General features: G+C 37.1%; 1 protein-coding gene across 2 annotated transcripts in view; it reads right to left on the bottom strand.

Annotated features, from left to right (window-relative positions):
• Positions 1-7,375: 7,375 nt before the first annotated feature.
• Positions 7,376-14,087, bottom strand: part of sni (SDR family oxidoreductase sniffer) — a 213,286-nt gene continuing 206,574 nt past the window's right edge. For both annotated transcript variants that reach the window (XM_090412862.1, XM_090412861.1), the window contains one exon: positions 7,376-7,741. In XM_090412862.1, the coding sequence (XP_090268988.1) occupies positions 7,517-7,741 (225 nt within the window). In that variant the 3' untranslated portion in view covers positions 7,376-7,516. The remainder of the gene's footprint in view (positions 7,742-14,087) is intronic.

Raw genomic sequence — 14,087 nt, 5'->3', positions numbered from 1 at the left:
CGGCTAACTCACCTTCGATTGAAAAAGTCCACATAAAGATTCCTCCCGTCACGACGAGAATCGAACTTAGGCCTATTCCAATCGAAGGGTGAAATGAACTGTCGTTCTTCCAATTGCGCTACAGAGCCGTTAATACAAGGAGATCCCATTCTGATATCACTCCTCTACAAGAATTGAGTGTTTTATGAGGTGTTACTGTAATTTCCATTCACCCATTGGTGTTGCTCTCAGTAGTTTCTCGGAATGTTGCTGACACAATGTTTCCACAAGAACGCAATTTCTTAATAGTTTTGGGAGATCCTGTAGTCCTTCTAAACCCTTTTGAATAAAGAAGGGTGACATTTTCCCTATTGGCTTTTCACCTGTTGCATGGATGATCAAAAACACTGTTACATTTATACTAGTATTATATATCTTTTGTTTCTTACTCCTGTTTCTATATACTGTACAAGTATCAATGGTATCAGTACTTGGTTAGAACTTTGTTGGGGCCCCCATCAACATTTGAGTATGAAAGATTCATGCTCAAGGAGTTTTTGCTCTGGTGCCAGAGCTCCCCACCAACCATGAAGCCACACATGGATGCCCACTGCCTGGCAAGCAAAGACTGCACTCAGGAGTGGAATGCCAGGGCTATCCCGGATGTTAGACTGGCACACAGCAAGCCTAGGATCCCAACCCCTGGACCATGGGGTGAAATACTTACTACAACACTGCTGAACCTTGCAGGCAAGCCCATTAGCCAATTGATCCTGGGTGGGCCATCCAAGACTGCCCGTCTTGCCGAAGCAGCGGCCAAAGTAGCGCAAGACTACCAGGATCTTCCTTTCCGGATGTCCATGGGTCACACCACATGGCAAACACAACAGCAGCAGGGCATTGGATACCAGTGATGGTGGTCTAGAAAAAAGACCCAGGAGAAGTAGAGCAAACAATATGGGAAGAAAAGCAAAGAAAAAGGGGAAGAATGAAAAGAGCCGGTACCATCACTGGGAGATTCCTTCAGGTGCCCCACATTACACAGGTCTCCTATTTCCCACATTAGAACGGTAAATGAATATCGGGTGACTTATATCATTTTTCCTGAATTTAAACAACACAAGTAAATCTTACCAGTTGAAATTATTACTAACACAGCTTATTATTATTTTTTTTATTATGGGCAACAACTCTAAGTAGTCCTTAGATTCATCGAGGAAGGCCCTAAACATCATGTCAAGAACTATTCACATTCGCATGGTATCTATCATACTTTGCTTTAAACTTATTCACAGTCATGACACCCACAACAGACTGGCAGCTTATTCCACTCATTCATCACTCTCCTAGTAAAAAAAACCCCTTGCTAACTACACTCTTGTTCAGTTTCCATGGATGGCCCCTAGATCTCCACCACCAGACCTGTTCTGAAAAATCTCTTCTGAATTAATCTTGTAAAAACCCTCAGTAATTTGAATGTCTCAATCATATCACCACTCTTCCACCTTATCAACCAATTTCTGTAACCCACAGATCTTCAACCTGTTCTTATGAGGTTCATTCTGTAGACCAGCTACCATTTTGGTCACTCGCCTCTGGATTCTCTCTACTTCCTCCCCATCACCAAGAAACCCTGGTGCTCAGATCTGCACACAGTAGTCAAGAGGGTTTTATCAGGGCTCGATAAAGAGGAACAATAATCTGCTTGTCTCTGCTCGTCAAAGTATTCTTGAGTAACCAAGTGATCTAATGAGAGCCCCTAAACTTCAACTCCCTATCCACCAACATTCCCAAATCTCTGGCTTCGTTAATTTCCTGAAGTACAGTTCTACCAATGCGGTATATTGCTGATAATCTTTTCACCTCCAAAATGGATAACCTTACACTTTGCCATCCTTACAAATTATAACCTTACAAACCTTACACACTGAGAATATATTTAAACCGGCCAGTTATAACTCACTTGGGTTACAGAGAATAGTAACACCAAATGATATAAAATGTAATCATTTAAAATAAATGCCAGCATAACACTTAATGGGAAAAACTACAGTTGAATATCTGTAAGTTTAAATAGAAATAAATTCAGCAAAGCCTTTAGTAGTTTCAAGATATTCAATATTCATATCTCTGTTTTAAAAGCAAACAAGAATTCCTAAATTGTAATGATATTCTAAACCCTAAAGAGCCTTCTTTTAAGTTTAAAAAATGTTATAATATTAAGTAGATGTACTTGCATTCCTTATACATTTTAGAGTTTTAATTAAAATAAACGAGGAATATATATAATGATGATAATACATATATCATGTATCATCGTGGCAGATGCCTTTGCCAAATTTTCACTCTTATTTTTTATTAGTACTTGGCTTCATCTGGAAACTTTCTGTGTTTTTTAGCTCTATATGTCTTCATTCCAGAAGAAGATTTCTTCTGCAGCTTCTGCCAACTGCTATACTTCTTCATTATGAACCTCCAACTCCATCTCCTTAGCCAGCACCACTGTATTCTCTCCAATCTCTTCTCAGGGTTATCTTTGTCAAAGCCTGTGAATGTATGAACATATGACATATGTTTTTTAGCAGCTTCTTTCAAACCTATTCATACACTCTGTTTTCCATACTTCATGCTGATCTACACAACACAAGATATTATTCTTTTTCTTCCAAAATTCTCTGATGCTTTTTTGCACTCTCAGCAGAAGCAGAAATTGTCTGAGCAAAAGTTTTTCTTAAATAATGTGCATTAAAGTTGGAAATATCATCTTGACATGGGTGCCAGAAATGAGGTGATATTCAGTGAATACCACCTTATTCCCGATACTCACGGGATGGCCATCTTAAGTACAAGTGGTCATAAGTCTAGGAATGACTGTATAGTGTTAGCATTAGGAATTATGAAATTCCTAATCGACAATTGTGTGCCATGTTGTCTTCATTGAACGCGACTTAAATCGATAGCTTGGATCAGCTATCTATGATTGGCTATGGGTGCAGTTGACTGCTCCCTTTAGTCTCTAACATTTACATAGAAGCCTTGTCTGCTCCCTTTGGAGAATAAAAGGCATTAAATATATTCCATTTAACTGGGTGTTTGATGAAGTGGTCGTCGTTAAGACCAGCACAGTTTAGGATATGATTAGATGGAGCTGAGATGCTGGATCTACCATATGTGATATCCTCAACATGCTCTTCCATATAAAAATTCTATCGATTTTTCTATTTATCCTTAAAAAGGAACATCGCAATCACACAAATGTGGTATACACCTGTATGCATTAATTTATGCTTTGGTTTTACTGTATTAAGGAAGTAATAAAGTTCGATTAGAGATGTGAATGCAGTTCAGATTTTTTATTTCGTCAAAAGTTTTTCTAAGTTGGTTGTAATAGAGCTGACGTACGGAAAATAAATATAACTATTTTATGCATATCTGTTTTTCGGTAATTTTTCCTTTTTTTGTTTTTTGGTAATTTTTTCTTCATCAATGATGATATTGTGATCATGGGTTCCCAATGTAGAAATGATTCCTAGTTTTTAGGGTTGGCAATGATGTGACAACATGAAGATACCTGTTGTAGCATATGTAGATTTTCTGTATATACAGATCTCCAGTTTGTCTGAAGAGAGTAAGTTTGACATCCCAAAAAGGAAGACAACTCTTGACTTCTAACTCTGCAGCAAATTTTATTCTTGAATTTTTGCTGCTGTTCAGTTGAGTGAAGTACTCTTGGAGTGTGCCTGGGCCATGGATGCTAATCAAGATGTATCGACCACAGAAAGTGCACGCACACACGCACGCGTGCCCGCACACACACAGACACATTAATATATTGTGTTAGGGTTAGCTTTGGGTGGGAGATGATCATCGCTCAGTGTGAGACCACCTCACCGCTTACTGGAAGAAGCTTGAAAAAAGTTTTATGTTTGGAAGTAGCTTGAAAAAAGTTTCATATTATATATATATATATATATATACAGTATATTTTATATATATATATATATAATCAATAAAAATAAAAAAAATTCTTAACACACCCACAGTACAGATGTGCTGCAGGCTTACAAAAAATAGTTGGAAGCCATATAAAAAAAAGAACCATGGCCTGCCATCTCTTCACCAGATGCCATTTATATTGGTATGATTATATTAGATTCTTGTTATAGTTATAAAGTTTTCGTGTCATTCTAGTCGCCGACTAGAAGAACATTTTCTAAGTTTTCTCTGGCTGGTTACTGAGTTAGTTGATCTCTGACATGGGCATGCAGGTTGTATCTCATGGAAACTTGGGATTTTAGTCTCGTAATTCTAGTAGTAAGACTTATACGTTGGTTAGACATAACTGGTAATTAATTTACGGAATTAACAACGCATATAAAGTATATTAATTAAAGATAACTTTAATGAATCACTTCTATATTTCCGCAATGTCACATTGCCATCTTTTCACCAGTACAGCCGCTCTGGGCTGGCAGACCATGCCTTAGATACTCACCATAAAATTCGTTGGAAGAAAACAAAAATAATCCAGTTTACAAGTTTAAATACGAAAGATTATTCAAAGAATCTTCAGCAGCTCTAAAAAACGTTCCTAACCTCAACAAATTTGGGTGCATGAAACTGCCCCAAATTTTGGAGACTTTCATTATGAGAACTTCAGCCCAACTGCCAAGACTACCAAATTAGCCCGCAAGAGGGCACCATTAGGACTTTAGGAACAAAATTAGTTTCTTACTTTCTTCCTCATTTGCTTTGTTAGTTCCTTAGTGTACATACCATATCTTTATGTTCCTGAAGATGGCAATGTGACATTGCCGAAATATGGAAGTGATTCATTAAAGTTATCTTTAATTAATATACTTTATATGCGTTGTTAATTCCGTAAATTAATTACCAGTTAGTCTCGTAAATTCGAGAAAATCGACTGAAGAACCCACACTATTTCAGACAATAAATATATAGTTAGAATTAGGGACCACGAGATGGCGGCACTTGCCAACCGCCTCTCTTCATTCTATGCCAGATATTGTTAGTAATAGTATTAGGCCAGCTATCTCTAACTTACCTCTGGTAGAGATTAAACTGCCCCCTCAGATCCAAAAAGTTAGATAGGGCTAAAAAGGGCAACCAAAGTCGGGCCTCAAATAATAAATGGTACCCCTAGTGAGCTAAATTGTGTAGTCTTGGTCACTGGGCTGAAGATCTTAGGATGTATGCTTCCCAAATTTGGGGCAATCTCATACACCCAAATTTGTTGAGGTTTGGAAAGTTTTTCAGGGCTGAGGCAGATTTGAATTGCAAGAGAGCAAACTTTCCAAACCTGAACAAATTTGGGAAGCATACATCCTAAGATCTTCAGCCCAATGGCCCAAACCACCCAATTTAGCACACTGGGGAGGGGGGGGGCACAGTTCTAGGCCCAACTTCGGTTGCCTTTCTTCGGTCTCATTTGTCCAATTTGCCTGCATGCACATATTGTGTTTGTGATCCCTGATGGCAATGTAACATTGCTGAAATATAGGAAAGTATTAATTAAAGGTTTTATAATTAATAATATACTATATAGTATGCCACACTTCACTGAACCGACCTTGGCAATGTGCCAAGAATAGTCAATTCATGCTGAAGGGGAGAAAGAAATGAAGGATGTACGAATTGGTCACCACCTTGCGAAATCACATGCTTTATATGTAAATTTTCCAAATGTTGTACAAGCAAAATAGTTACCACTTTAAGAACTAGAATTTTCATAAAAGAAAAGCTAATTTTCCGACATATAATATAATAATAAACACTCATCCCACAAAATGCATTGATTACCCTAATATTAGAATGAATTCTTCTTCTTCTTCTGACATGTGCAGACGTGTCGAAGGGAATCACATCTGTGGGCGTACAGTGCATTGTTATTTCCAGAAAAATAATAGTTATCTGTGAAGAAAATAAATGTTTGCTTTCTTTTGAAAAGTTGTAGGTTGTAGTTGTCTGGGAATACTTCATGAGGAAGGCTGTTCCAGAGGACAGAGGTATCTGTGGGGGTAAGGAAACAATGAGCCAGAGAAGGTCAAAATCAACCGATTCTAAATTAGCCATTCTCAGGCAGGCTATGTCAGATTTCACAAAGACACAGGTGCAACCCTTGTGGTGAAAAGAATCATGGAGTGTGTAGTTTGGAAACTGGAAGAGCAGTAGATATAGCTGCAATCTGGGTTTCTGTCAGGAATAAGATGTTGTGTCTGGAAGACTGTAAGTGATGGCAAGCATTATTTACATTTGTGCTAATGCCATGGATATTAGTAAATTGGATGTGAAAGTAAGTTTTTAGTGAAGAGATTCTGACATGGTTTATATGTTGTGACTGGTTGTGATGTGACATTTTTGATGGGATTAGTTCATGATGGAGATTTGCTTTTGTCGCAGCGTCACTGTTATTGCTTGTGGGAGTAGTAAGTTTGATTAGACAGAAGAATATAATGGGGATGTGCAGTGAGAGAGTATAGACTCTTGGACATGACATCCATAAGTGTCTGTGGAAATACTAGCAGTGGTGGTAGGTAGCGCTGGTGTAGTTGCAGTTAGTTGAGAGTTGTACAGCAGGTGCTCTCCCTCGATGAGTCATAATAATAATAATAATAATATCATTATTATGTGACACCTCCAGGGAGTCCAAAGACTCATCGAGGGAGCGTGTGCCAACAGCATCAAACAATTGATCCTGTACCAATTACTAACTGCGCTCAAATTTGCTTAACTTTTTGCGTGAGCCAATAGTAGCAGAGGCTCTACCAATCGACCAACCTTTGTTGGCTTTGATTTGGAAGCTTCCTGACTCACTACTGAGAGGTTTGGACCCATGCACTAACTGGCTGCTGGCAACCACAATTTTAACTGATGTACTCTCAAAATTGAGCAGGTTATGGGTTTCTAAGTGTGTTTGTCATAGCTTTGAAGGGTATCACTCACACTGCATGGAGAAGGGGGGGGGAACAGAACCAAAATAGTCACAAGTCTGTAAAATGTTTCTTTCATAGAAAGTGAAGAAGTGTAGGTTATAACATTGATAGGTGGAAAACAGGGAATATGATGAAAACATTCAGTTACGGGGGGGAAGGGATTTTATAAGGCAGGTACAGAATAAATTATTTGATACATGATAGGGCAGAAGAGAACAAAGAGTAGTTAGCAAGGAAATGAGGACTAGACTTTTTGCTCCAAGAACAAGGATAATTAAGGTGGTTGTGAATGTAATAAGTGAATGAATTTAAGGAGAGATATGACAGACATTGCATGTACCTCCCAAAATGAGTTATTAGACTCATGTGGGGAAGTACATGCACAAGTTAAAATGTTGTGCACAATCCTTCCAAAGTTTCTATTCTATATTAACAAAAAATCATAGTTTTTAATGCAGATTTATTTTTTGCATATTATTACAAGCTTTTATAAATTACATGAAGTTCTTTCTTTAAATAATATATACATTTCCAAACAGATGAATCAGACAAGATATTTGGGAGAGAATAAATATTTGTTTTCTTTACCACGAGACAGTGTTTCCTTTATAATTAATAAGTAAGCCATTATGTTCCTCTGTTGCAGACATCATTGTTCCTAGCATACCCTTTACACTACTCTGAGCAGAAAGACGAGCACTAGGTCCACCCATTTCTGTTTGGACCCAGCCAGGATGAAGGCTAAGTGCTAATATTCCCTCTTGTTTCAGTTCAACTGACAGAGACTTTGTCATCATATTCACAGCAGCCTGAAATATGTATTTATAAAAAAATATAATAAAGTAAAAAATAAATGATGATTTATCATAAAAATACAGAAAAATAATATTACCCTAATTTTTATTGTTATATGTGGATATATTAAAAATAAAAATGCTAATTAGTAGTATATTGCTCACACATGGTACTCATGTGTTATAAATTTCACAACCTCTATCACTATCACTTTCACAGTCCTGAAAGTGATAGTGATATACACAGTGGCGCACTCAGGATTTAATCTTGGGGGGGGGGGGGGCGAGTTAAGTATATGATTTGAGAATACATACTGCGCATTGCATATGACCTATGACTGAGCATCTGCAGTGATTGCCAATACATGATACCAATGATCTTCTTTGGCCTGGCTCGGGCAAATGAAGTTGCACTCGGTCCAACTGAGCAATACTTCGTTTGTCTCGAGTTCAACAGTGGCTGTGATTCCCAAGAGCTATAGGGTATTTCAACCTTATGTGACTGCTAATTCATAAGTAGTGTATAGAAATATAAGATGCGACACAATATAAGTTTAAAAAAAATCATTTTAATTAGGAAAAGATTTTTGGAAATTTTTTAGTGGTTTTCTTTTTTTTTTTTTTTTTTTTTTGGTGGCGGGGCAGGACCCCTTGGCCCCCTTCCCTGGGTGCGCCACTGGATATATATATATATATATATCACTATCACTTTCATGGCTTCTCTCTCTCTCTCTCTCTATATATATATATGTGTGTGTGTGTATTACGCGCAGATTATGAAATCGCACAATTCACAGCATGCGCAACATTTTTGCTCTTTCCATGAACTGTATAATGTGCTTGTACAGTTAGTGGAATGTGCAAAATTTTGCACAATTCATGAAATGAGCATTACGTTTTCTGCTCATTTCATGAATTAGGTGTATAGTTGCAGCATATAATAGGTGATAAACGGGTGAAGAGTAATAAAATAGTTTTAATTCAAAAACTTTTATTACATAAAAATAGTTATGTACTTTGACAAAACACAAGAAAAATATTATTACCGAACTTCTTTCTTTATTATTATTACCATTTAGTATTATTACCAAACTTCATGGTATGTAGTATTCATACTCCACTGAACAAATTTTATTCCCATACTCCAATTGGAAAAATTATTATCTAGCATCCACGCAACTAAAGAATCTTTAAGTGTTGCATTGCTCCTTTCCATTGATCCCTGACTTTGCAGATATCTGGGCCTTCCATTTACTAAAACTAAGTTTGACCAAAGAGTAGAAAGTTCTTTGATAATTTCAGCTGTGAATTCCCTTCCATTATCGGGGTTGTAAAACATGTGGAGCACCATACTCGAGAAAAATGTCTAATAAATGTTGAGCACTCCCTTTACTGTTTTTGAAGTCAGCACTTGAAGCAAATGAAACTTTGTCAGATGCTCTTGATAGTGCATGATGAACCTGAAATTCTCATCTGGTAAGCTTTGAAAGTCAACAAGATCTACCTGACCCCTTTGATAGATTCATTTCATGTCATTTATGGTAATAGGTCTAATGACAATCCTTTTAACAGTCTCCTTCCTTTTTAGTTTCTCTGTGCATGTTTCACATTGTTTTATGAATTCAGAAACAATTCATCGTGGAATGTTAGCATACTTTTCCATTATTTTCTTGTGGGTTTTTGTCTCACCTTTGTGACTAGTAGAGAGATGAATATCATGAATGATAGAAATAGCAGATTCTTTTGTTGCCATAAATCAACCATTTTTGTCACTATTTTCATTACACCTGCTAAATTTGAAATAGTGTACTTACTTCTAAGATCATATTCTTGTCTACTTCTTTTAATGCCAGATCTATTATCATTTAGAAGGTTTATGACATATTGTTCGAATTCATTATTCCATAAGATATCACATTCTCTAACAGTGTTTTCTAAATCTTCCATTTTGGATGTAGAGCTAAAATTTAACAAATATGGATGTTTAAAACATAAAATATCACTTTATTAAGTTAATACTGATGAATCGTCACATATTATGTAAGCCACGGGTGCTGCAACTCACACCAATAAGAAACTAATCTTACTAAATACGACGAAAGGAATTCTGATGTAATGTACAAATTTATTATTATTATTATCATTATTATTATTCAGGCATCCATGGAGTCAAAAGAATCATCGTGAGAGGTCCTTCCTAAGAACATAAAGTCTGTCAAGACTCATCGAGGGGAGGTCCCCCCCCCCAAGAAACACAAAGTCTATCATACCACTCCTTAAACTCATTGACCGTTCTTGCTCTCACCACTCCATCAGACAATGTATTCCATGGTTCAACCACCCTCCATGCAAAGAAACCACTCCTCACCACTTCCAGGGATGGCCTCTTGTCATCACCCCTTCCCACTGTTCAACCAAGCGAAAGAACTCCCAGTGTCAACCCTGTAACCACCTCTCAACAGTTTAAAAGTCTCAATCACATCACCTCTCCTTCTTCTATCCACCAAACTCTGCAGTCCACATTCCCACAGCCGATCCTCATAACCAAAATTGTACAGTCCTGAAACCATCTTTGTCATCCGTCTTTGTACCCTTTCCACAGTTAATTTATCACCTTCAAATCCTAGGGACCAAATCTGAGAACAATAGTCTAAGTGTGGTCTGATCAGAGACTTATACAACGGAATGATAACCCTTTTATCTCTGCAGGTCAGTGTCCTTCTCATAATTACAGCAATCCTCGTTGTTACCTTGACCACCTTTGCAATATATCCCCTAAATTTCAGGTTTCTATCAATTATCAACCCCAGATCTCTTGTCTCCCCTACCTCCTCCAGTATAACTCCTCCCATAGAGTATGCAGCATCCCATCGATGTTTCCCAAACCTCAAGACCTTACATTTTGCTGCATAAACTGACACCCCCCATTCATTTGCCCATCTATCTAGCTTATTCAAATCCTCTTGCCATAGTAACGGTACTGAATGGAAAAGATATCATTCAATCATGGGAAACTTTGAAAAAATGCTTAAATGAGGTTGTATCTGAATGTGTTCCTAGAGTTTGGAGAACTGATAGGGTGGGAATAAAATGAATGTGCAGCCTTATTTAAGCAAGAAATCCATAAGAAGATGATGCTGTGGAAGGAACATTATGAGAATAAGAGAGAGAAGTCATGATATATACATGGCACAGGTTAGAAAAGTTGAGTATTGTGGAGAAAGCTGAATCGGATTAGAGAAAATTATCAAGTATTCTGATGAGTAGTGGAAGAGATGCTGATATGGCAAATATATCAGCATCTCTTTCAGCTTGATCAGTGAAAATGGAGAATCCATAAGAAAAAGATGATGTGAAAATTGAAACATCCATACAGTTACTTTAGTTAACTGCTTCTCAGGATAGTATGGCATGATCACTGCCAGCAGCTGGTGGTCAATTAGTTACATTCTTAACTGAGATGAGATACTTCTAATGCTGTGATCAAATTTAACACTCTTTAACCTTCATTCTTATCAAGAGGCTTCTCTTCTATCCTATGTTTGGATAATTTAAGTTACTCAAAAAATTACTCTTAGTACCCATCAGGCTAATTTGGCAGTGCATTTCGTTGTCCCCAGCAGCTGAACCATTAGGTCGGTAGCGATAAACCACAATACATTTTATCCAGTTAGCCTCACCTTCACATCAGATAGCCTCAAACTCACTGCTACGTGGGACATTATTATTATTATTATTATTGCTTTCATGCATTTCTACCCTAGCTGGACTCAAATTATCAGATATCATTAGTAATATCTTCCTAATCTTCTCTGTTCTGTATTTCCTAAAACTACTATACCCTTTACACTAAATCCCAGTTACATTGACAGCAAATATTGTTTTAGCGATATTTGTGCCATAAGTTATTTCATAAATTAATATAATAACACCAAGAATTTTCAGGCTGAAACATATGCTTTTAAATAAAAAAGATATTATTCACTCTGATAACCAGTTTTCACTAATGCCAACAATCTTAGGATGCAACATATTCACTAAAGCAACAAACTTTGACCCCTTTGTTCCTGATGCCCTGGAATTTGTGTATAGATAGTAACAAATTATTAAATTGCTTTTTCTTATATTTAAATCTACAGTCTGCTTGGCCCAGTTGGTCAACTTTCTGTTTTCCCTCCCCATATACACTCAAACGGTATGAACCCAAGGTGTGCATTTCCATCCCTTTGCCAGATACTAACCTTGCTCAATGGCATCCACATCATTCTTACATTTGTGTACATAATTGAACTTACAGATTCTCTCCCACATTCCTCCATTTATGCATGTTTCTCATGATGATCTAGTTACCCAAACTCGATGGATTAGGTCTCACTCCAATAAGTAATTTTCTGGACTCCTTATGCTAAATCCATTCAATGCAGGGTGTTAGTCTTATATAAAAGTCTTTTCTGCCAACAAACTCACTCCATACATCCAAAAACTTTCTGTTTCACATTTGTTATACTTCGATCTACAATTCGCTTGGCCCAATTGGACAACTTTCTGGTTTCCCTCTCAAGATACACTCAAGCAGTCTGAACCCAAAGCATGGATTTACCCATCTGCCAGATGCTCAATGACATCCACATCATTATCACATTTTTGCACCATAGTTGAGCTTACACATTCTCTCTCATGATGATCTAGTTTCCCTTATTTGATGCATTAAGTCTTATTCAAATAAGTAAATTTTCCAAGCTCCTTATGCCAAATCCATTCAAGTGCAGGGTGTTGGTCTTATACAAAAGCCTTTTCTGTCAACATACTCATTCCATATATCCAAAAACTAATACCCATTTCTTCTACACAGCCTGTGCACTGAATCATTTGTTATCATAGCCCTCTTTCTTAATTCAGTATGTCAAATCTTGGTAGCAAACCAGCCATTTTACTCTCTCACTTTTCTTTCTTGCTTTTTCCAACTCCTTTCATAACGACACAAGCATGGTTGCTTATGGGTCTTCACATGCTATTATATGTGTTTACTAATGTGAGAGGATCTGGAATAAACATGATATCATTGTGGCACTGAGTCAATTTTTCAATGGTTTTCATGACATAAGGAAAGATAACAAAAGTGTTTTGGAGAATGTGGAAGTAGTAAATGATAGTGTGCGATATATGAATGAGAGCATGAAAGAAGTGGCTGAAAGTAATTTGGATGATGATGTGATAGTAAGAAGTGAAATAGTGCATTAATGTGGTATCCTCCACTGATTGTCATGTAGTATATCAGGTGGGAGAATGAAAGAAAAAGTGAATGGGGAAAGTATAAAGTGAGAGAAAAAACACTGGAAATAAGGAGAAGATAATGTATGGTGATTCCATGATAAAAAGTATATTTATTGGGAAAGTGACAAAAGCATGTTTCCCAGGTGTGAAGATCAAGGATGTTAGTAAAGCTATTAGTCTGCAGAAGAGAGAAGTTAAAAGAGTTGACTGTTTTGGCAGGAACCAATGATTTGACAGAGGAGAAATATGCAATGGAGGAGGATATGAAAGAGTTTTTGAAAAAAAATGAAAATGAAGAATACGGAAGTAAAGATTATGAGTTTGCTGCCTCAGCACGATAGGACAGAGTTGAGAAGAAGGGCAATGATTGCTAATGAGCCAATGAGAAGAGTGTGCAGGAGAAATGATATGCAGTTTATAGATGAGTGGAGTGAATATGATGGGTGAAAGGACTTATATATGTTTGATGGACTATATTTGAATGGTTTTGGAGTTAGATGTTCGGAGAAAGTTTTGTTTAGTGAGAGTTTAGAAGTGCAAAACTACAGAAACTAGAGATATTACTGTCTGCCCACCCTGAGATAAATGAGTATGTGTACAGAAATAATTATGCAATGCTGAATGTGATTCACAGGTTAAGATTCAAATGGGTTGGAAATGACATTAGGTGAGAGAAATTGTGGGGCCAAGGGGATATTGAAATGCATGTAGATGATCAGAAATAAGGGACAGGAGTTTTTGGTATTGGTCAACTCAACTTTTCAAAAATTATAGCCATCAGTGAGACATGGCTGACAGAAAATGATATACTTACAGGGATCAAATGTAAAGGGTTTGCATTTTCAGGGAGGATAGAGGGAATAGAACAGGAGATGGGGTATTGCTGATGAGTAGCTGAAAAACTACAACCAATCAAATTGAAGAGGATTTTACATCTGAGGGAGATGGTTCATTTGAGTTATCTGGTGTGAGATAGAGGCCAACAGGACAAAATATATTGTTGGTTGCTGCTATAGACCAGAGAGTCCATAGGAAGATGTAGATGCCATGCAACAGCAGATTAGCAATCAGTGCAGGCTGAGCAATT

The sequence above is a fragment of the Typopeltis vanoorti genome, chromosome 23 (assembly GCF_054136105.1).
Source record: "Typopeltis vanoorti isolate ZY-2024b chromosome 23, IOZ_Tvanoo_1.0, whole genome shotgun sequence".
Lineage (NCBI taxonomy): Eukaryota > Metazoa > Arthropoda > Arachnida > Uropygi > Thelyphonidae > Typopeltis > Typopeltis vanoorti.
The sequence above is the reverse complement of the archived record's forward strand: the minus strand, read 5'-3'. Positions and strand labels throughout refer to the sequence as shown.